This window comes from Staurois parvus, unplaced genomic scaffold (assembly GCF_062004578.1).
Source record: "Staurois parvus isolate SC_StPar_1 unplaced genomic scaffold, SC_StPar_1.0 ptg000087l, whole genome shotgun sequence".
NCBI classification, from domain to species: domain Eukaryota; kingdom Metazoa; phylum Chordata; class Amphibia; order Anura; family Ranidae; genus Staurois; species Staurois parvus.
In genome coordinates, this window is record NW_028317883.1 from 12044856 (window position 1) to 12068516 (window position 23661).

The 23661-nt window shown below is 41.4% G+C and overlaps 1 protein-coding gene across 3 annotated transcripts in view; it reads right to left on the minus strand.

Moving 5' to 3' along the window:
• Positions 1-4296: 4296 nt before the first annotated feature.
• The window catches only part of ALG9 (ALG9 alpha-1,2-mannosyltransferase), a 221752-nt gene continuing 202387 nt past the window's right edge, over positions 4297-23661 (minus strand). For all 3 annotated transcript variants that reach the window (XM_089670179.1, XM_089670180.1, XM_089670178.1), the window contains one exon: positions 4297-9148. In XM_089670179.1, coding sequence (XP_089526305.1) covers positions 9025-9148 — 124 coding nt within the window. In that variant the 3' untranslated portion in view covers positions 4297-9024. The remainder of the gene's footprint in view (positions 9149-23661) is intronic.

A 23661-nucleotide genomic window follows, 5' to 3' on the forward strand; every position in this document is an offset into this window, starting at 1 on the left:
AAAGGAAGGTAGATAATTTTACCTCCACTATCACTAACAATTCGTACGATATTAATAGTTTCATATCATACAACAGCAGGTATGTAGTTTATCTGCTACAATGCCCGTGCATGGAGCAATGTGTAGGCTTTACCACGAGAAGATTAAGGGATCGCCTACGCAAACATGTGTACAATATTAAGCGTGGCTATAAGGAACATTCTCTTTTGAAACATTATAGGCTTTGCCACAACAGAGACCCATCATCCTTGAAGTTTATGGGGATAGATATCATACACCAGCATTGGAGCGGTACCAATAAGAGGGCTGTGTCTAAATTAGAGACAAAATGGATTTTCAAGATTGGATCCATGTATCCCAGAGGATTGAATGTGGATTTGGATATAAATTGTTTTATTGACAACAGTTGAATGCCCCCCCCCCCCTTTTCCCATTAACTTTTTAGAATTTTATTGGTTTTAGGTGTATGGATATTACCAACTTCTCATTATTTGTAACGTAGATTTGAGTGATACAATTTTCTTACCCCAATTTTAAGCAACTCACATTTAAGGTCATTGCGAATTTTTCATTTTTTATATATTTTTCATATTGTTTTTCATACATATTTTTCATTTTATTTTTAGTCTACATTTAATAAAGTTATTTTTTATATTTTATACAATATAAGGTGTATGACAGGATCATGACATGTTTTAATTATACATAAATATGTCTATTTATTTGGATATGGAGTGCAATATGCTGTTGTTTAATTTGTACTACAATATGTGCCATCGATTGTCACCAGATTACTATTATATGGGGAATGTGGATACTGATATACATCCACTATTTGATGAGAAACACTGTTAATATATCAATATGTGCATTACAGTTGCTCTTGCATGCATATAGGAATAAGCTTGAGGCGCGCATGCACTGTGGTTGGTTTGGGAAGGGTCCCTATATGTAATTCTATTACAGATAGTCCCACTGAATATGAGATTACAACCAGCATTGCTCATTATGCTTTGTTGTCTTTCTTTACCCTGACCGATGATTTAAACTATCTTCCCTGGTGATCTAATGGCACGAACTTGAAATTTTCGTCGACAAAATGGCGCCTGCGCCGTTAAGATTTCTTCAACAAAATGGCGCCGGATGCGGAGACACTTATCTTCGGCAAAATGGCACGTGTGTAGTGCGCATGCGCCATTTTCAGTATATATACATGCTGCTGGATGTCAGTCGCTGAAGCACACCCCCTATGATTATGTGCATTGGCACAAAACGCATCAGGAAGGAGCTACAGCGTTGTGATGTCATGCCGCTGGCACCATGTGGGCCCCGGTGGCCATCTTGGATTTCAGCTCATGGTCAGTGATTTTGTCTTTTCCCTGTCTAAACTGCTACACCTTATCCCAAAGCGGTATTACACTATTAACCTCCTCTTTTCTGGGCTCCCTGTGAGCTGCTAATAACACACAGAGTTATATGAAAGGAGATTCAGAGCCATATTGACAGCAGGAGTGAGCAGTGAGGGTAATTTCTGACCAGACCAGATCCATCCACATAGGAGCCTCGGGTTCATCTGCAGAGAATGTCGTCTCTAAATGCGCTGACTGATTTGTGCATCTGGTGAGTGCGCAGTCTTTATCATACCGGTTATTTCACCACAATATTGGATGGAACATCTACTCTTGGAGATAATTTGATCTTCCACATTCACATTGGAACAATACTATACCACTATATTATCAATACTGGTCACTCAATAGTGACGGCTTCACATCATCACAGAAGTCACTGTATTTATCTTTGTGAATCTTGGCACCTTGTCACAGGTCACTCAGCAATTTTATGATTGATTTATAATGATCTATGATTATTGGCATTTTTTTTTTATATATATCATTAGTTGGAATTTTAGCGCTGCACTTTTTTTATATATATGTCTTAGAGGTTATTTGGTATCCTTTGGTGCTATAGCGGCTTCTTGACTTTTAGCGCTTTTTATGATACCTGGGGCACAGCCTGCCATACTTGTGCTGACATGCCCCCCTGCACAGTTGTTCATTAGAAAGATCAGCGTATCGCTGTTTCTTGGTCTCCTGTCTAGCTCTTCATGTCCTATTTCTGTGCCTGCATTTTACACTGTGTCAGTGCTCAATTCAAATTGCTGCAGCCATGCCCCCCCTCCATCATCACAAGGAGTCTCCACCCCCACCCCTCTAAGTCCCTTATGCAGCTGATAACAGAGGTCATGTGATCAATTATAAGAGAACAAAAAAAGTATTTAGATTTTTATACATATATAATCGTTAAATGTTGGCAGTGATATTGAAAATATGACCGATCATACAAAAATAAAACAACCTGTTTTTTATTTAAGGATAGTAATCCTATGAAGCAATTTATTATCACATAGTTGTATAGCCCTGATCAAACGTTTACATAGCATAAACATAGTTACATACTTAGTCTGGCTGAAAAAAGACAAAAGTCCATCCAGTTCCACCATTAAAAAAAAAAACAAAAAAAAACCCTGGAATGTTAATCCTTGGTACAGACACACAAGGTGACACACACAAATAGCAATTAAAGGTTAAATTCCCACATCTGTGACTTTTTAAATTGCAATTAGTATCCGTGTAGAAATGGTCAATGAGTTTGTTAGCCCTTACATGGATGCACTGAGCAGGTTAGATACTGAGCCATGAAGAACAGAAAAGAACTGGCAAAAAACCCACATAACAAGGTAATGGAACTTTATAAAGATGGAAAAGGATATAAAAGATGTCCAAAGCCCTGAATATGCAGTACAGTACAGTCAGTACAGTTGTCACTTAAGGAGTGGAAAATTCATGGATTTCCTGACACCAAGCTAAGTACAGGTAGAGCAAGAAAGAATGCAACCACAACTGCCAAAATAATTTTTTGGGTTTTTCTTTATATCCTTGATTTTACCACTTCTTACCAAGTGATTTAACAGTACTGACTGGCATATTCAAAGCTTTTGATATCATTTTCCATCTTTTTAAAGTTTCATTATCTTGTTATGAGGGTCTTTTGACAGTTTTGACTGCATTGCTTTTACATATTCAAATAAATGGATGGTACCTTAGGAAATGCATGATGCTGGTGCACTCTTCTTATGCGCTTTCATCCAGTTTCCAGGATGATCCATATCCTAAGAGAGCAGCAAGGCCTGAGGTGCACCAGATTTACCATATATTGCTGGAGCTAGCAAGGAAGCCTATTACCTTTTGGTTTTCTTCTCCAAACACACTTGAGAACAGGACAGTGACATTTTGTGTGTAGACTTCGCTCCAAAGCATACCTGCTCTAAATGTATCCATTGTTATATACATCTCAAAATAAGATCTTGATTGGTGTTAGAGACCACACTTTGCAGAGGCGTATTGGTGCAGCAGTGCGGCTTTACATACAGTTTATTTGCAAATTTATACAATAAACCCCATTTTTAATGCAAATTGTTGAAGAAACATTTTAGACTTTTTGTACTAAATATTAAGTAAGTGTGCTGCGGTACTATTATTCTGTGAACTGCCCTACCCAAGTGTACTTTGCTTATTTTAGGTATAAATGGACCTGAATGGATGCCATTTTTACTTTACTTGTTGATAGGGAAATTGCAAGATACATATTTCCTGATCAATGTTTGCCTCACAAATGTTTTAGAATACCTTCAAGCCTTGGTAAAGGGCTATAAGGGGACAAGGTCTGATTACCCTAAATAACAAAGGAATGTGACTATTTGGACAAGCCAGCTCACTCCTCACTCTCCTTTCTTTAGAAGGTCATCATGTTGTTTGTATGGGGGGGGGTTTGCTTACACACAAGTTTGGTATTATTATTATACAGGATTTATATAGCGCCAACAGTTTGCTCAGCGCTTTACAATATAAAGGGAGACAATACAGCAACAATACAGTTCAATACAAGAGGGATAGGAGGGCCCTGTTCCTTGGAGCTTACAATCTAGGATATAACACACAGCTAGACTGTAAATATTTGTCTCGTGTTAGAGCTGCAATATGCATTAATCTGTGGTCACCTGTGTGCCATGCCATATAATGGAGGGACCCATGGTGGAAACAGACTCTTTAGTTAAGTATTCTTGTTATAATTTCTTTATCTTTGTATCTGTCATTACTTGTAATAAATGTCTTACTTATAAGTATTTGTGTGATCTCTCTTTGCACATATCGAATACAACCCCAAAAACATAAGGAATTAAGATTGTGGCACAAGAAAAAGTTTAATCAGAAAAATCTGTCCAAAACAGTCAAATGTCTTTTGCATGAAACCTTTATTAAAAATTTACAGAAAGTTTGACGACATGAGAATGAATAACATTAACCACATTATAAGTAAATCTGGTCCTCTTGTCTCATAGTGTATTGTGTTGCTTTATGCTTACAACATTACAATACTGATCATATAATTACTAATCCAGTTAAACATAAGCTTGGGAATGTTCACATTCTGTAAACACAATACTACGGAGGACATTTCAAATGAACAAATAAAGACAGCCTGCATTATTCATTGAGGTGTGTGAAAAAAGAAAATGATTCCTTACAGTGTATGAAAACCCAAAAAATGAGCTTCTCATATGTTCTGGCACATCGTCCGTTGTTATTGGGTGTTTAAAGGAATTAAACAGGGAAACTACAAATGTACTCCAGAAATAATGTGTGTGTGTGTGTGTGTATGTATATATATATATATATATATATATTAGTGCACCGAAATGAAAAACCGAAATGTCTGCGTATGTGGGGGTGGAGAGGTCCTCTTTGTAGGGGGGAGAGGGTGGGGGCAGTGTGTGCAAGGAGGGGGCAGGAGAGGAGCAGTGTATACAGAGAGGCTCCCTCACTGGCTCTCACTATATTTCCGGCTTTTTTTTTTTTCTTCATATATATATATATATATATATATATATATATATATATATCTAAACACATACACACACATATATACACACACACATATATATATATATATATATATATATATATATATATATATATATATACACACACACACATATAATGCTTTAAAGCACCCGTTTGTGTGAGTTTTCATCACACACCTTCCTTTGTGGAAATGCTAGTTAGGTGGCTGTCATGCTTTGGCTTGTCAGTCAGTGACTTAGAACAAGTACAGAGGTAAGGAATTCTGACTCTCTTTTGCAGCATGCTTATTCTGTATCTGTTATTCATAAGTACTGCAGACTGACAAGGCCAAACAACCTGGATTGCATAAGTATGATGAGACAACTGCTCAGCAGACTCTACAAGAGCACATTAGAGCATTCCCCTTCCCACAGTGAATATGCAGGTATATTCCCATATGGAATTGCCTAAGATAGGTGATTTTAATTTCATAAATGCCTGTAACAGTTTACTGAATCCTATTATCAGTAACTAAATGCAGAATGCAACCCTACTACTTGACTGTATATAGCTCCCATGGAAATCAGCAACCATGTACACTTATCCAACTTTACAAGTATCTATGCAGCTTGCTCTCAGAATTAGTTTCATTATAAATATCAGTTTCCTTATAATGATATTACCAGATTTTTTTAAGGAATAAGATGGTAAACATATCTGACCTTTTTCTTGCCCGCATTTAAAATCCTTTTTTGTTGTGTGCCTCAGTCAATCTGTTCCATTGATCAGGCACTAACATTAGGCTGCCTGTACACTGGTGTCTTTACCAACACAGGTTGTCTGAGAAATGCTGCTGAAATGTACCATGTGTACAATAATCACAAGGTAAATGCTGGCTGTATGCCAGTAGCACCTACGGCATCAGGTATTATTGTGTGTATTCATTCACCAGTGCAAAAGGGTCCTTACAGTGACAAAACAATGGCTCAAAATGTTCTCTAGGCAATACAGCAGTAAGATAATAATGTACAGAAAGCAGATTTTGTATTCCACCATATCAAACAATTGTAATCTACAAAATTTAAAATACTACTCATAACTTACTATTAAAGGGGCAGTAGCGCCTAAGACACTAAACTATACTAAACACATTCAGCTCAAGTGAAGAAGTCATGAAAGGACCGCAGGGATCATCCACAAGGCAACCTAGGCAGTCTATGGCTGGTGGATGTTCAGGGGCTTAGTTACAATTTTAATTTTTCTTCTGTTAAACCAAGGGATAGTGTAATTAGGTAAAGCTATGCACTGACCTGTCACTTCACAATTGAGGACACACTTGTTGGCAAGTTGGTGTCTGATGGGACCATGCCAGTACAGACACTGCAAAATGAGCAGCTTCTCTGTGCTTACTTTAATCGAAGGGATGAGGGTTCAAAGCTTCTACCCACTTTGGACCCTATCTACATTTACATGTATCGGACAAACTGATTAAGAAAAATTAAAGTGAAAGTAAAGGCAAAACCTAACTAACACAAACCTACTCTCAGTCACATTCTAAGCCTAATCTATCTAGCCTTGTAAAGCAAATTTCTATACTTATCTGTTCTGCAGCCACTCCGCTCCGTTCCCACACTGAGCTGTCAGTGGCGACTTCAGCATGTAGGCGTGTGCAGGAGAGGCAACTGAAAATGGAAGCCTCACAGTAACTCTATGGGTGATGTCACTTCCCAGCCATGTCTCCAGCACAAAGACGGTGCCGCTGGAGATCGGACCGGAGCGGCTGCATAACAGGTAAGTATAGCAATTTTTTTTTCTTTTCGGGGCTAGATAGATTAAGCTTAGAATAGGGCTGAGTAGGTTTGGAGTTAGTTAGTATTTGCCTTTATTTCCACTTTAAGGAAAGTCAAAGAAGAGTCAGCAGTCTCAGTATTTGCATGCTTGTTTGAGGTTGATAACTCAAAATCGTGAAGTGAGGCTCTTTGTGACAACTGAGAAACTAGCTTTTTCAGGCACAGCCAAGTAATGGAGACCTCTGTCTCGCTCATGACGGGATTAATTTAAGCTTATAGATGACCTTACTTCCAATGATTCATCTTTATTTTCACACTTAATCAAAATCAAGCAAATTCCTGCAGAAAATATTTATGTAGCAGCAAAAGCTTATCAGCTGAGGTTGAGTTCCCGTCTTTCTAATGGCACAAGAGATTGCATTTGAGAGGATGGAGGTTAGAGGTGTTCAACTGTTAACTTTTTTAGCTACTACAGTAGGGAAGATGATGTAAGTGGGGAAAACAAGATGCACTTTATTGCCAAAAGTATTGGGGCACCCCTCCAAATCATTGGATTCAGGTATTCCAATCACCTCCATGGCCACAGGTGTAACAAATCAAGCACCTAGGCATGCAGACTACTTCTACAAACATTTGTGAAATAATTGGTCGCTCTTAGCTCAGTGAATTCAAGCATGGTACAGTGATAGGTTGCCACCTGTGCAATAAGTCCATCTGTGAAATTTCCTTGCTATTAAATCTTCCACGGTCAACTGTTAGTGGTATTATAACAAAGTGGAAGTAACTGGGAACAACAGCAACTCAGCCACAAAGTGGTAGGCCACCTAAAATGACAGAGCGGGGTCAGCGCATGCTGAAACGCACAGTGCACAGAAGTCGCCAACTGTCTACAGAGTCAATAGCTAAAGACCTCCAGACTTCGTGTGGCCTTCAGATTAGCACAATAGTGTGTAGAGAGCTTCATGGAATGGGTTTCCATGGCCGAGCAGCTGCATCCAAGCCTCACATCACCAAGTGCAATGCAAAGCATCAGATGCAGTGGTGTAAAGCATGCCGTCACTGGACTCTAGAGAGGTGGAGATGTGACTAATCACGCTTCTCTATCTGGCAATCTGATAGATGTGTCTGGGTTTGGCGGTTGTCAGGAGAACGGTACTTGCCTGACTGCATTGTGCCAAGTGTAAAGTTTTGGGGGATTATGGTGTGGGGGTTGGCTTTCAGGGGTTGGGCTTGGCCCCTTAGTTCCAGTGAAGGGAATTCAATAGGCATCAGCATACCAAGACATTTTGGACAATTTCATGCTTCCAACTTTGTGGGAAGAGTTTGGGGATGGCTCCTTCCTGTTCTAATATGACTGTGCACCAAAGCACAAAGCAAGTCCATAAAGACATGAATGAACAAGTTTGGGTTGGTGGAACTTAATGGGCCTGCACAGAGTCCTGACCTCAACCAGACAGAACACCTTCGGGATGGATTAGAGCAGAGACTGCAAGCCAGGCCTTCTCGTCTGACATCAGTGCCTGACCTCTTAAATGTGCTTCTGGAAGAATGGTCAAACATTCCCATAGGCACACTCCTAAACCTTGTGGACAGCTTTCGCAGAAGAGTTGAAGCTGTAACAGCTGCAAAGGGTGGCCCAACTTAACATTGAACCCCAAGGATTAAGACTGGGATGCCATTAAAGTTCATGTGCGTGTAAAGGCAGGCGTCTCAATACTTTTGGCAATATAGTGTATGTGTGCATGGAGATCCACTAACTGAATATTTTGCATGGCAGACAATTACAATGTCAAGACAGGGGAGCAGATTACATACTAAATGCCAATTGCTGTATAAGAGTTGATTATTCTCTTGCTGTGTCTTTCAATACCTATACTGTCAGAATGATTGAAATGGAATTTCAAGGCTGAATCAGTGAAAATGAACATTAAATTATCTAAATCCATATAGAATTATTAAGCAATTTTCCAGTCCTTTAAATAAGATTTTTGTACTTCCCAAGATCAGAGTTTAGATTCTATATGTATCCACTGACATACACCCCATACACACACCAGAAACACACTGAACACTTATGTCTGCCTTCATACAAGTTATCACCTGGTAAGAATCCCAGGTTCGCATTGTAAAGTGGTATTTTGCAAAGTACTGTCCATTGTAGATACAGAAGTATTAACATATCAGCAGACTGTTGGGTACACTGAGAAAGCAGCAAGACTTTTGGATGCTCGGCTGCCGCACTAGACAACAAGTTTTTCAAATGCTCCTTTGGCAGTGTTAGCAGGTGAACAGAAAACATCATTGACTGATGGTGTCACTTCATTCTTCTTTCATCCAATGTTTTTCTTCTTTACCTGCTTAGACCGTCGGGCTTTCAGAATGGTGTAATTAGCATACGTTGTGTGCCAGCTAGAGACAAATGGAACATAAAATGCACGGAATAGTTTTGAAGACCTGAAAAATACAAGAAAGTTATGTGCTAAATTTTTGAGCCACAAATTGTTGCAATTTAAATTAACTTTTTACCTAGTATAATCTGTACACAAATAGCATTCCAAAGCACAAATCCAAAAACCGAAACTGTGTTATAAACCAGTGGTCCCTAACCTCTCTGGCACCAGCTTCACGGAAAATGACCTATCCGTTGACTGGGGGGGTTCCCCTTACCTGTCACTCACATCTTTGTTTGGATGTCTTTGGCTGACCACATAAGCTCAATTTATTAAGAGAAAAACATTATTATTACGATTATTGTAAATATATATATATATATATATTTTTTAAAGTCTATATTGGTACCTGCTTGGCTGATCACATAAGCCCTATTTATTATTATTAAAGAAGAACTCCGGAATAGGCAAAACAAATTACCCATTAGTACACTCCTCTACACAAAACACTGCACAGTTAATACATTTGTGAAATTCTTTACCATTGAAGAGAAAAGTCTAAATGAATTTTCAGGAAGTCATCATTGTAGTTCGAAAAATAACAGCATCTGCTCTGCCAGGAAGGAGGTGTAACAGCCGGGATTACATCATATCTTCTCCGCTCTCTACAGGTAAAGGAAACTACAGTTCCCATCAACCTTTGGGAATTGCAGTGAGTGTGGGCAGGTACATGTTGAATGTGTACTCGCCCACTTCAACATAAATCACGCCCCCTCACTCTCCAGCCACACCGTTCAGCACCACACAACAGGACAGTTAGGTGACAATCCTATAAATGTAAAGCATGTATGTGCAAAAAATTTAGTTCATTCTATGTAGTCTACTTTCATTAAAGATTACATTTTCCCTCTAGGTTTTCCATTACTGGTTGTGGCTGCTATCGTCACATGCCATCTCTCCCTATCCAGCCACAACAGGAGATAAACTAATCGATCAGAGACCTATTACAGGAGATGACGTGAAATATATCCCATGGGGTCACAGACAAACACATTTATAGTACAGCAAGGAAGCACCTCTGACAATGCTTTTATGGCTGTTCCTGTGCCAGGATCAGGATATGAGGGGACGTTTCCCTCCAGTGGGGTCACAGGGACTCGGAATTGTTGGGAAGACTCCTTTCATTGGTGTCATAGAAACACAAAGCGAGGGGAAGGCTCCCTTCAGTGGTGTCACAAACAAGAAGTCTCCCTCCAGTGGTGTCACAGGGTCAGGAACTGAGAAGTCTTCCGCCAGTGGTATCACAGGGATAGAAAGTGAAAGGAAGTCTCCCTCCAGTTGGGTCACAGAAACAGGAAGTCTCCCTCCAGTGGGGTCACAGGGTCAGGAAGTGAAGGGAAGTCTCCCTCCAGTGGTGTCACAGGGACAGGAAGGGGAAGTCTCTCTCCAGTGGGGTCACAGGGACAGTATTTGAGGGGAAGTCACCTTTCAGAGGGGTCACAGAAACAGGAAGTCTCCCTAAAGACTGTTCTGGATACCAGCAGTTGTGGTAACTAAACATCGTTTAGCATGGGTTGGCATGTATGGTAGAACAGTATAAATTGGCAGGGTCAGCTTGACTTGCAGTTCTACAGTAGCTGGAGAGGCAGCTGTTCTATGCTATATCACTTATACATTTTAAAGCAGTTCTTCTCAACATTTTACTCCACGGGAACCCCTAAAATAATTTTCAGGTCTCAGGGTAACCCTTCCTAAAACCAATTCATTGAGAGTCAGTGCAAAAAATGTCCGCCTTATGTTGGTGGCCAGTAAATGAAATGCCCCCCTTATGTCAGTAGTTGGTAGGAAGAATGTCCTCCTTACACTTGTCAGTGGGAAGAATTCCCCTGTTCTACCATCACTGCACCCTCTCTGCAGACGTTTCACTACCACTGTACACCTGCTTTGCTACCACTACACTATCAGCACATATGTTGCACCACTGTACCCCCTCTGCACACATGATCCACTGCTGTACTCACTGTACACAAGTTCCGTCGCTGGACCCCCTCTGCACACGGTCAATCTCTGTAACCCCTCTGCACACATGATCCACTGCTGTACTCACTGTACACAAGTTCCGTCGCTGGACCCCCTCTGCACACGGTCAATCTCTGTAACCCCTCTGCACACATTCCATTGCTGTATCCTATCTGCACGCATTTTCTATCACTGTACCCCCCCTGCACACATATTCCATCCCTGTATCTCCTCCTCACACATGTTCCATCCCTGTAGCCCCTCCTCACACGTTCCATCGCTGTACCCCCTCTGCACACACGTTCCATCGCTGTACCCCCTCTGCACACACGTTCCATCGCTGTACCCCCTCTGCACACACGTTCCATCGCTGTACCCCCTCTGCACACACGTTCCATCGCTGTACCCCCTCTGCACACGTTCCATCGCTGTACCCCCTCTGCACACGTTCCATCAGTGTACTCCCTCTGCACACGTTCCATCAGTGTACTCCCTCTGCACACGTTCCATCAGTGGACCCCCTCTGCACACGTTCCATCAGTGTACTCCCTCTGCACACGTTCCATCAGTGTACTCCCTCTGCACACGTTCCATCAGTGTACCCCCTCTGCACACGTTCCATCAGTGTACCCCCTCTGCACACGTTCCATCAGTGTACCCCCTCTGCACACGTTCCATCCACGTACCCCCTCTGCACACGTTCCATCAGTGTACCCCCTCTGCACACGTTCCATCCCTGTATCTCCACCGCACACATGTTCCATCTCCGTATCTCCACCGCACACATGTTCCATCACTGTATCTCCTCCGCACACACTTTCCATCACTGTACCCCCTATGCACACATGTTCCATCACTGTACCCCCTATGCACACATGTTCCATCACTGTACGTCCATGGCACACGTTCCATCGCTGTACCCCCTCTGCACACGTTCCATCAGTGTACCCCCTCTGCACACGTTCCATCCACGTACCCCCTCTGCACACGTTCCATCAGTGTACCCCCTCTGCACACGTTCCATCCCTGTATCTCCACCGCACACATGTTCCATCTCCGTATCTCCACCGCACACATGTTCCATCACTGTATCTCCTCCGCACACACTTTCCATCACTGTACCCCCTATGCACACATGTTCCATCACTGTACCCCCTATGCACACATGTTCCATCACTGTACGTCCATGGCACACGTTCCATCGCTGTACCCCCTCTGCACACGTTCCATCGCTGTACCCCCTCTGCACACATGTTCCATCGCTGTACCCCCTCTGCACACATGTTCCATCACTGTACCCCCTATGCACACATGTTCCATCCCTGTACCGCCTATGCACACATGTTCCATCCCTGTATCTCCTCCACACACATGTTCCATCCCTGTATCTCCTCCGCACACATGTTCCATCCCTGTATCTCCTCCGCACACATGTTCCATCCCTGTATCTCCTCCGCACACATGTTCCATCCCTGTATCTCCTCCGCACACGTTCCACCACCTTTTTGCCAGGAAGGAAGCTGAGCCTCCATTGCCAGACAGTTATGTTAATCAGTAGGTGCTTTTATTAGTAAAATGTAAAGGTGTCTGGCAACTGAGGGGTTAACTGTTAGCCACAGGCTAAGCTCCCACCCCAGCAGCTATGGGGTTAAGTCTGTGTAGCAACTCAGCTCCCTCCCCTGTTGTCTTCTGTTTATACAGAGTGGCCACAAACTTCCTTCTCTCTCCCTGTGTGTCCCAGGGGTTAGCACAGTTAATAGTGATGACTGATGTCTGTCTCTCTGCTGGGTTGTCACAATGCCTTCTGAATCCCCAGTGACTCCTTTACCCCTGGCTGCTCTGTTGTTGTCAGGCATGTATGGAGTTAAATGCTTTAGGCTTCAGGCTTGCTGACTGCTGCTGCTGTGGGAGGAGGGGCACACTGCCTATGTGGCCAGTTCAGACCACAAACTCAGACTGGTCTGCCCACTACAGCCAGCAGGAATTACATCACTGTTTGTTGACATGAGAACTACAGAAGGGATGTGCCAAGACCAGTGGCTGGGGGAATGAAAGGCATAGCAGCTGCAGGTCTTACAAACAGGATAACACAGGGGATTAACCCCATGATTTAAATAATGCACATGCTGTTTCTCAGACACTACATAAGGAACCAAATGACGGACTACACATTCAAGAAGGTAGGAAAGCAGCAATAAAACTATGTAAAGAAGTTTTTGCCCAGAGTTCTGCTTTAATAATACCGAATCATGAAAATAATATTTTTTCATATTATATTTCTTTCATAATAATAGATTGAGCTCAAGTGGTCAGCCAAACAGATACAAATACAGATTCTAAATATATATACGGTATCTCAAAGAAGTGAGTACACCCCTTACATTTTTTGTAAATATTTTATTATATCTTTTCTTGTGACAACACTGAAGAAATGACACTTTGCTACAATGTAAAGTAGTGAGTGTACAACTTGTATAACAGTGTAAATTTGCTGTCCCCTCAAAATAACAACACACAGCCATTAATGTCTAAACTGCTGGCAACAAAAGTGCGTACACCCCTAAGTGAAAATGTCCAACATGGGCCCAATTAGCCATTTTCCCTCCCCGATGTCATGTGACTTGTTAGTGTTACAAGGTCTCAGGTGTGAATGGGGAGCAGGTGTGTTAAATTTGGTGTGATCGCTCTCACTCTCTCATACTGGTCACTGGAACTTCAACATAGCACCTCATGGCAAATAACTCTCTGAGGATCTGAAAAAAAGAATTGTTGCTCTACATAAAGATGCCCTAGGCTATAAGAAGATTGTCAAGACCCTGAAATTGAGCTGCAGCACGGTGGCCAAGACTTCACAGTGGTTTAACAGGACAGGCTCCACTAGAACAACCCTCGCCATGGTCGACCAAAGAAGTTGTGTGCACGTGCTCAGGGTCATATCCAGAGGTTGTCTTTGCGAAATAGACATATGAGTGCTGCCAGCATTGATGCAGAGGTTGAAGGGGTGTCAGTGCTCAGACCATACGCCGCACACTGCATCAAATTGGTCTGCATGGCTGTCGTCCCAGAAGGAAGCCTCTTCTAAAGATGATGCACAATAAAACCTGCAAACAGTTTGCTGAAGACAAGCAGACTAAGGACATGGATTACTGGAACCACGTCCTGTGGTCTGATGAGACCAAGATAAACTTATTTGGTTCAGATAGTGTCAAGCGTGTGTGGCGGCAACCAGGTGAGGTGTACAAAGACAAGTGTGTCTTGCCTAGTCTAGCATGGTTGTGGGAGTGTCATGTGTGACGATCGCGCATCAGACCCCAGCTCTTCTCACCAAACTCGTGACTGAAGGACTAGCCAATCTAAAACCGCGATGTCACGTGCATAACAATGCCATGCCCAGCTGCACGCTGCACCCTGCACAACGATTTTCCAGCTAATGGACCACAAATCGATGTACCGGCAGACTGAGTGCGATTGTTACTGGGTCAGGTTAATTACGCAATTAACCCTTCACACTGCCATCAGCAATAACACTATGATGGTTGAGATAATCGTCTGTATAGCACTGTCACCGCAGACAGGTTATACAAAGGGTTAAACACACACAGTAGCGCTCTTTTAGAGGCAGGAATTCGTAACTTGCAATAAAGAGCTGTAGAAACAGTTCAACACTTTCAGAAAGTAGGATTTATTACTAAAAGGTCAAAAGGGTGCAATAAAAATATTTACAGAAAAAAGATGTAACCAATGCTGTGTGTGTGTATATATATATATATATATATATATATATATATATATAAATAAATATACAGAAAACAGCACAGCAAAAAGATAACAGAAAGAAAGTTAGGTAGATAAGTACTTGCCAAAAAGTCCCGTGTTAAGCAGATCAAGTTTCAGAGCAAAAGGGCACAGTCTCCCAAGTTGGTTCTGATGTTAAAAGGGAGAGTTCTTCGACTTCTACTCTTAGGCCTGACAGCTTATTTTGTAATCCCCCTGCAGGGGGTGTCTCTGGAGCCAAGGACCAATGCCTCATTTGGGGAGAGGTGTCTGGGCGGAGACCCAAACTAGAACCAAGATCTCTTCTAGCTCATATTTTGGCTCATAACTTTTCCTAGGCACAAGTAACATTCCACCCGTGGGTAGATTAATATGCAGATGCATCCGAGGAACGGTTAGATATGAAATATGGTATACATACTTGAATGGTTCAAGAGATGTAATTTTCTGCTTTCCTATATATTCCAGCCAAGAAGAGTGACATATCAAACTGTTTGTCTTCTCATGGCCAATCTGAAGATATGCCTGTTTTTTATGTAAGTCTCTCATATTCCAAGATATGAGACATAGGGGAAAATGGATTTAAAAGTTATCTAGTTTCTTACTCCTCTGGAATGTCTTTGAACTCAGGGGAAGGCTTGGGTTATCCTTTTACGATGTGCCAGATTGCACAGGTTCTTTAGACAGCGAGGCCCCAGCTCCCTTGGGGGTTTTATAGCTCGGAGCTGCCTGCTGTGCTCTGGCTTCCTGTGACACTCCTTATCACTCAGGCCACATGTCACTGTAAATGAACAGAGAGGGAGGGGGGATGATGGGACAACATGGGGAATTCTTAACAAAATGGAGGGTTTGAGCAAAATGGTTGAACTGCGTCCATCTCTGTGTACACGCTTGCTACATGATGGTCTGGGGCTGTATGAGTGCTGCCGGCACTGGGAAGCTACAGTTCATTGAGGGAACCATGAATGCCAACATATACTGTGACATACTGAAACAGAGCATGATCCTCTCCCTTTGGAAACTGGGCCACAGAGCAGTATTCCAACACGATAATGACCCCAAACACACCGTCAAGATGACCACTGCCTTGCTAAAGAAGCTGAGGGTAATGGACTGGCCAAGCATGTCTCTAAACCCTATTAAACATCTGTGGGGCATCCTCAAATGGAAGGTGGAGGAGCACAAGGTCTCTAATATCCACCAGCTCCGTGATGTTGTCATGGAGGAGTGGAAGAGGACTCCATTGGCAACCTGTGAAGCTCTGGTGAACTCCATGCCCAAGAGGGTTAAGGCAGTGCTGGAAAATAATGGTATCCACACAAAATATTGACACTGTGGGCCCAATTTGGACATTTTCACTTAGGGGTGTACTCACTTTTGTAGCCAGCGGTTTAGACATTAATGGCTGTGTGTTGAGTTATTTTGAGGGGACAGCAAATTTACACTGTTATACGAGCTGTACACTCACTACTTTACATTGTAGCAAAGTGTCATTTCTTCAGTGTTGTCACATGAGAAGATAAAGTAAAATATTTACAAAAATGTGTGGGGTGTACTCACTTCTGTGAGATACTAATTATATATATATATATATATATATATATATATATATATATATATTATACACACACACACATACAGCCATGGGCAAAAATATTGCCACCCTGCATTTCTGTCAGATAATGCATCACCTCGACCAGAAAGTTGTTGCAATTACAACTGTTGAGACATTCTCATGTTTATTTCTTTTGTTTGCATTGGTATGACACAAAAAAGTGGTGAAACAAAAAGACAAATCTGACACATTCCACACAAAACCCCAAAAATGTATTGGCACTCTCAATTTAATGTTTGGTAGCACACCCCAACTGCTCCAGGTCTCTGATTGGAGGATTCCTTTTCCCAGCTGCTGTTTTGAGATCTCAACAAGTGCTCTATGGGATTGAGATCTGGACTCATTGCTGGCTAGTACAGTACTCTCCAGCTCTTTGTCAAACTATTTCTGGGTGCTTTTTGACGTTTGCTTTGGCTCATTACCCTGCTGTAAGACCCATGGCCTCTGACGGAGACCCAACTTTCTGACACTGGACCCTACATTGCACCCCAGAATTCTTTGGTAGTCTTCAGATTTCATAATGCCATGCACACAGTCCAGTGCCTGAAGTAGCAAAGCAACCTCAAACATCAGTGACCCTCCACCATGTTTGACTGTATTCTTTTATTTAAAGGCCTCATTGCTTTTTCTGAAAACAGGCGTGGGCTTTACCAAAACGCTGTCAATTTGTTTTGTCTGTTCACAGCACATTGTCCCAAAAAGGATTTTAACTTCCTCATGTAAGTTTTGGCAAACTTCAATCTGGCTTTTTTATGTTTCTGTGTCAGCAGTGGGGTCTCCTACCATAGCGTCCCTTTTCATTCAGATGGCGACGTATAATGCGAGCTGACACAGTTGTACCCTGTACCTAAAGGTCAGCTTGAATCTGGAAGTGCCATAGGCTGTAATCTTCTTGACAATGTTGTGCACAGTGGACACAGGAACATTAAGATCTCTGGAGATGGACTTATAACCTTGAAATTTTTTTTTTGCCGCTCTTCCTAGGCAAAGTGGTGCATTATCTGACAGAAATGCAGGGATGCCAATATTTCTGGCCATGACTATGTCCAACTTTCCCATAATAAAAATAGTGACTTCCAATCGCATTGCTGCAGGGCAGTGCATTTTGAAAAATACATGCGCATAAAGAAAAAAATCATAACATGCGTTTTGATACACTGGCAACATGTATTAATAAGCCTTGGTTAATGGATGGTAACTATCCACTCCAAATTCTAAATAAGAAAACATTTAAAAAGAACACCTAAGCAGATGAAAATGCATGTCAGTATAAAGGAAATGCATGTTGAAGCATAAACACAGGGCTAAATCTAAATAGCCCCAGGTGTGCTCTGGAGGCCACTCTCCTATGTGTCAGAGGTTTATTGGATTTTTGTAATAGTGCTTCAATAAGTTATACATTGCCATATACACTCCTCAGTTATATATAATCATGTAATACAAAATTCAGTACAATTACTGAGTTGCATCTAGTCTTGCACCTTTGAAACAATAATTACCTACTTATTTTGCAACTTTGAGAAAACTTGTACGTTTTATTCACAGATGAGATGTATGCGTTCAAGTAAAATTACTCTTATGACTGGTGAGAACACATTCCATAATTAGAAAGTGTATTAATAGGGTCCACTGCAATACGACATTTAGCCTATATAGCCATTTACATACAAATGGATCATATGATAAGACCTAAAAATGGTAAATGTTTGATAGTTTGGGCATTTCCTGACAAGGTACTAACATTTAGGAATACAAACATTAACCTGTTTAGGTTTTTATTGCTGTTCACTTATCTCGAATACTAATTTGATGGAAACCTAAAATTTGAAAGCAAATCAGCTTACCAGATGCAGAAGAAAAATCTTCAGTTGAAACACCAGTTTTACTGACAGCTGTAAAAGGTGGGATTTTATATCACCTTTTGTTATGTGTGGAGCAAAAAATGAAGGTTAATCTGCCCAATGGAGACAGAGACAATAAAAATTGGACTGAGACACTGAGTCCAGCATTGCTGGGGAACAGAGCGCAAACTATGCTTGCACAACTTTTCACCAAGGAGAAACATTACTCTTGGGGGCGAGAGTCAAATGTTTTACATGCTCAGAAAACTAGCCAGGACATGGAAATGTAAACAGCAATGGAGCATTCAGACAGACTTCAGGTGAGATCAGAACAGGCCTACAGGTATTGCAATTATGTTAAACAATATTTTGAAAACTAGCACAGTGTGTTTTAACCTACTAAGGACCTATGACAAACACGGGTTAGACCACTGTCAATTTCACCAAATGCACACAGCGTTGTCACTGATATATAACAATGACACTCTCAGCCTCACCCTGCACAAAGATTTTCCAGCTTGCAGGACCACAATCTAGGTGCCAACAGACAGAGAGTGATTGCCACTGGGTTTTAACTAAGCAATTAACACTTTACTGCCGACAACTATTTTTTTATTGAAAAATAGTAATCATTCATATTATTAGTAATAGCAATTTATAATTTTAAATAAACTTCTGTACACACACTGTCACCGCAGACAGGTATATCCAGAGATTTACACTACAACAGCAGGAGACAGTGATCCTTTTGCGTTCATGCATTAGAGACAATTTTAACACTTTTCAAAATATTGTTTAATAATGAAAAGGTAATAAATGGTGTAAATAATCTATTTACAAAAAAAAGCATTACAAAGGCAACAAAGAGACAACAATGTAACAGCAAAACAAAAGGGATGAAATTGATAATACTTATCAAATCCTGTCCTGACTGGCAAAATCCAATCAATGAGCAAGATGATACAGTGGCTCTCATTAGATTTGACAGGTCTTCCTTCTTTTGGTGGTACACAAGAACCGTCAACTGCAGGGGCAGCCCCTCTTTTCTAGTCTGAGTGGGGTACTGACAGAAATGATCTAACCAAATAAGCGGCTGAGACTGCAGATTTGTTTTTTATTCAGAAAAAATGGTATCGGTGAATGGGGACCTGAACAACATGGCCGCCGCATACAGCTTTTCGTGTGCCCAGTATGCAGTACCATTATAGGCACCTTTTCTACATGGACCATTTCATGCAAAACGTGAACTTAGAGATTAAAGCTAAACTCCAGGCAGATAAAAAAATCACAAATGAAAACAGGGTCATATACATGAATTTGGTGTAAGTATCTGAATTTGACCAGATAATGGCGTCTTGCAATCCTCTGTATAGCATTCAGACTAGGAGAGTGAAGGTCAACCCTGCTACAGTCATTATGCTAAAAAGGGGCATGATGATAGAAGGAGAGAACAGAGTACCCAGTGCTGACCTCATCTGTCTGTTGCTAAATTCAGATGTTTGCCTGGATTTCTACTTCAAAGAGGACCAAACTGCCACTACTGTAACTATAAGTGCTAAGAGGAATAAAGTTGCTTTGGCAGATCATTTCCTTTTGTCTTGCTATCATTTACTTACATCTATGGCCAACTTACAGTCACTTACAATGGGCTTATGGAGACATAACACTAGCAACGAAAAAACACATTTGGTTTCTATTACCAATTAAAAGAGGCTGGTAAATACAGCTCTAATAGTTCTGAGGAAAAATTCACAACGTGACTACTATTGTCACACTTACATTGTGAATAGGAATGGATACGCTGCCAGTTGTAGAACTGTATCTCAGGAGACTAATTACGCAGTGAGTAAGGGATGAGCATGTCATAGCCGGGAGCTGAAATGGCTGTACCATGATATACAGAAATTCTAGTTCTTGCCTTATCTGTAATGAAATGCTTCCTGACAATGAAGTGTCTGCACGGTGTAATTAGGTGGCTGCTCTCTAATTCAATTACCATCTCTATGTATCAGAAGCTCATCTGTGACTGTACAGGACTTGACGTCAATTCAGCTCTATGAATCCCCAAGAGTATAGGACTTGGCCAACGTGCCTGCAAGCTTTTCTTCATTATTAACCTCTGCTATGCTGCAATTTGTGCATCTGACTGACAAAACTAGTGAGCTCCTGCTTTTCCCCATTGCCTAACTAGGACAAATCACTCTGGAATACAGGTAAGATTAATGCATCCCTTATTACTGTGTGGAGAAAGAACAATATTCTCTACATGAAAATACACGCAACAATCAGGTACAAATTCAAAACCACCATTATACGCCTTTTATATACAAGGTCCATGCAGGACTGCCAGCCATTTGTAAACTTACAAATAATCGGTAAATAAAGTGTCAGAAAAGCTGTATTGCTTTTTTCCCAACATAGTAAAATCTCATTCACCACATCAAACAAATGATTAATTCAAACAAGTGCAGCACAACCACCTATTGTTTTATACACACTCATACAAATTAGAAGGTGTCTACTTGTGAATGCATTTGAAAAAAGTGCATATAAAGACCCATACTCATTCGTTTGTAAATAAAGCATCCAAATAATACAAGACACCGATTAATTTCTCCTAATTGTCGCTGCTCCAGTTCATGAAATTCCGCTTATGCCAATCATCACCAGTGCAGTGGTTCTCCACCACTCGAGCCGTTTACCTCTAGGTTAGACCCACTGAAAAGTTGTTAGGTCTAAATGCGCCGGGCCCTTTAAACTGGGATAATATGCTTCCATGCACCAAATGCATCAATTCCCATGTATTATGCCACCTAGTCAATTAAAAAAAACAAGGTACCGCTTATAGTGTATTATATTTCATAATAGTTCCCAATTATTAAAAACTGCCAGAAATACAGTTACAAATATAGTACACCAAGTTCGGTGCACAAAAGCTAATCGCTTCTTTAAAACAGGTACCCCTCAAGATAAACCATCAGCATAGTTACATGTACTCAGACATCACTTCCGGTTCCGCCTAGCGTGATGATGTCACTTGACCATGCCACTGACACGTTTTGTCACTTTACTGTGACTTCCCCAAAGGGATTGCCCACTTTTAGCCCTTAGTATACCCTAATCAGCCTAATTAACTTATTTTCCCCTTTTCCCCATAGCTATTATTTTACAGCTTATTGTTTGTTTATTGACATTTGTCTAATGCTAAATACTGAAATATTTAAACAGGAATTTTGAGGTACCTGTGAATTCCATAAACTGGAGTACAGTATAGGATAGAGGTATTTATTCTTAGAATATGAGTTGTATACCGCTACCTTCAGGTGATTGGACACTGGCAAAAGCTTTGCTGGAAATGCCCCCCCCTTCCTTCCCCCAGGGTACTCATATAACCCTGCTCACTATGAGGTTCCATTTTTTTTTGCAAGCAGTAAGGAGATCACAAAATACAGGAGGGACCTGTGTCTTGTACTGTACTCCAACATGAAAAATGTGGCCTGTCTAACTAAAGCAGCATTTTCTACTGCATCTGATCTATTTCAAAGGCTATGCCACTTCTGGCTCACCACCCTCTGATTATTCAGACGTTACAACCTGAATTGCTTAGTGCACTTCGATTATCCAAAGTAAGGGACACTGACTTTTGTTTTATTTAGCAGAGGCTACAGATTTTTAATTGCCAGTTTCAGGAAATTGCTTCTTCATCTTCTCGCCACAGGCTGACTACTGTGGACTCAATGGATAAAGCTGCACATTCTTGACTTTGGATACACCTAATGCTGCTCATTCCCCACATATTCTTCTGAGTTAAAGTTAAAAATAAGGCTTTTCCTAGAAAGCCTTTGATTGGCCCAACTAATAGAGGTTATTCCCTAATATTGATGACTTGTACCCTATGGAAGGGGCGTTTAACAAGGTATAGGGGTAGACGCACTTGAGCAAACTGGTCAGTGCTGGAAGTTATCCCTCCCCTTCTTTATTACAACTGGGACACCAACCAGGGCTCCTAAGTGTGTACAGCTCTAAAAGGAGGGTGGCTGCCTGTAGTCTTCTTGGCTGCTGGTCTTCTCCTGCTGAAGGGAGGTGGTAGGGAGTCTGTGTTTGGGTCCCCTTTTATCCCCCCCCGTGCAGTCCTCCTACCCAGGGATCTTCTTTTACTTGAGAGTTCCTGGATTCCCAGATGGGGGTCCCCTTTAGAGTCACTCTGTGTGCTGACCTTGAACTTGCATTCTACCTATTTCCCTGCTTGTCTGCCCACTTCCCTTTGAGTGACTATTCAGCCCATCACTAAATTCTAGGACATAACTACATCTGCATCAATAAAGTTTATAATAGTCAGAAACCATCCTCCCACCCATTCGAAATAACTTCTGGAACTGGAAAAAAAACCCAACTATTTCACACACCTAAAGCTGCAGTTACATTGCGCTGCCGACCCAATTCTTTACTCTTTTCCAGGGATAATTTTTTAGGTGTCCACATCACTGATGAAATGTTTGGAATCAAGACTGAGGAGTAATCTTTAAATTTTACTAGCTGAATACTGCCTTACTTATATATAGGACCTTGTATTGAAGTTGTTATACCAGGATTACAGTTGGTACCAATTTTCTCAGCAGGCATTTGTCTTTCATATAAAAGTGATCTGGAGCTGCTATACAGCTGCAGGATCACTGTTACAGACAGCAGAAGTGGGTTTCCCCACCTCCCTCGTTGGAATCTGTCCACAGGGAGTGTGACGCTGTTCGTCCCACTCTGTGATGTCAGTTTGTTTATTTACAAGCTGTTACTGGCTTGTACAGCAGCTGATCAAACTGATCTTGGGTTGAGTGGCTGCTCTGGAGGCCACAAGGGAGATATGGGTTCTCATAGACACCAGATCTCTCCATAAAGAAGACCTGTGAGGGGCCAAGCTATCACAAGGGATGTTGCTCATTCCATGTGATGGCAAAGTTGATTAAAAAAGATAAAAGGGAAAGTGTAAAAAAATAAATGTATCTAAAAAATACTGAACAAAATTTTAAAGTGCCCTTGACCCCCCGTGCAAGCGCGAATGTGCACGGAGGTCCTGCACGCATATGTAAATGACGATTGCACCACACTTGTGAGTATCACCATGACCGTCAAGAGTGAGAGCAATAATTCTAGCACCAGACCTAATGCGTAACTCTGAACTGGTAACCTGTAAAAGGCTTTTAAATGATCGCCTATGCCCATATTTGATATCTATTTAACTATCTATGTAACATAATCATCGATATATGGTATCAAAGACAGTATAGGAATCACTACTTGCAAGCAGCAAGGTATCATGGGATATACAGCCCT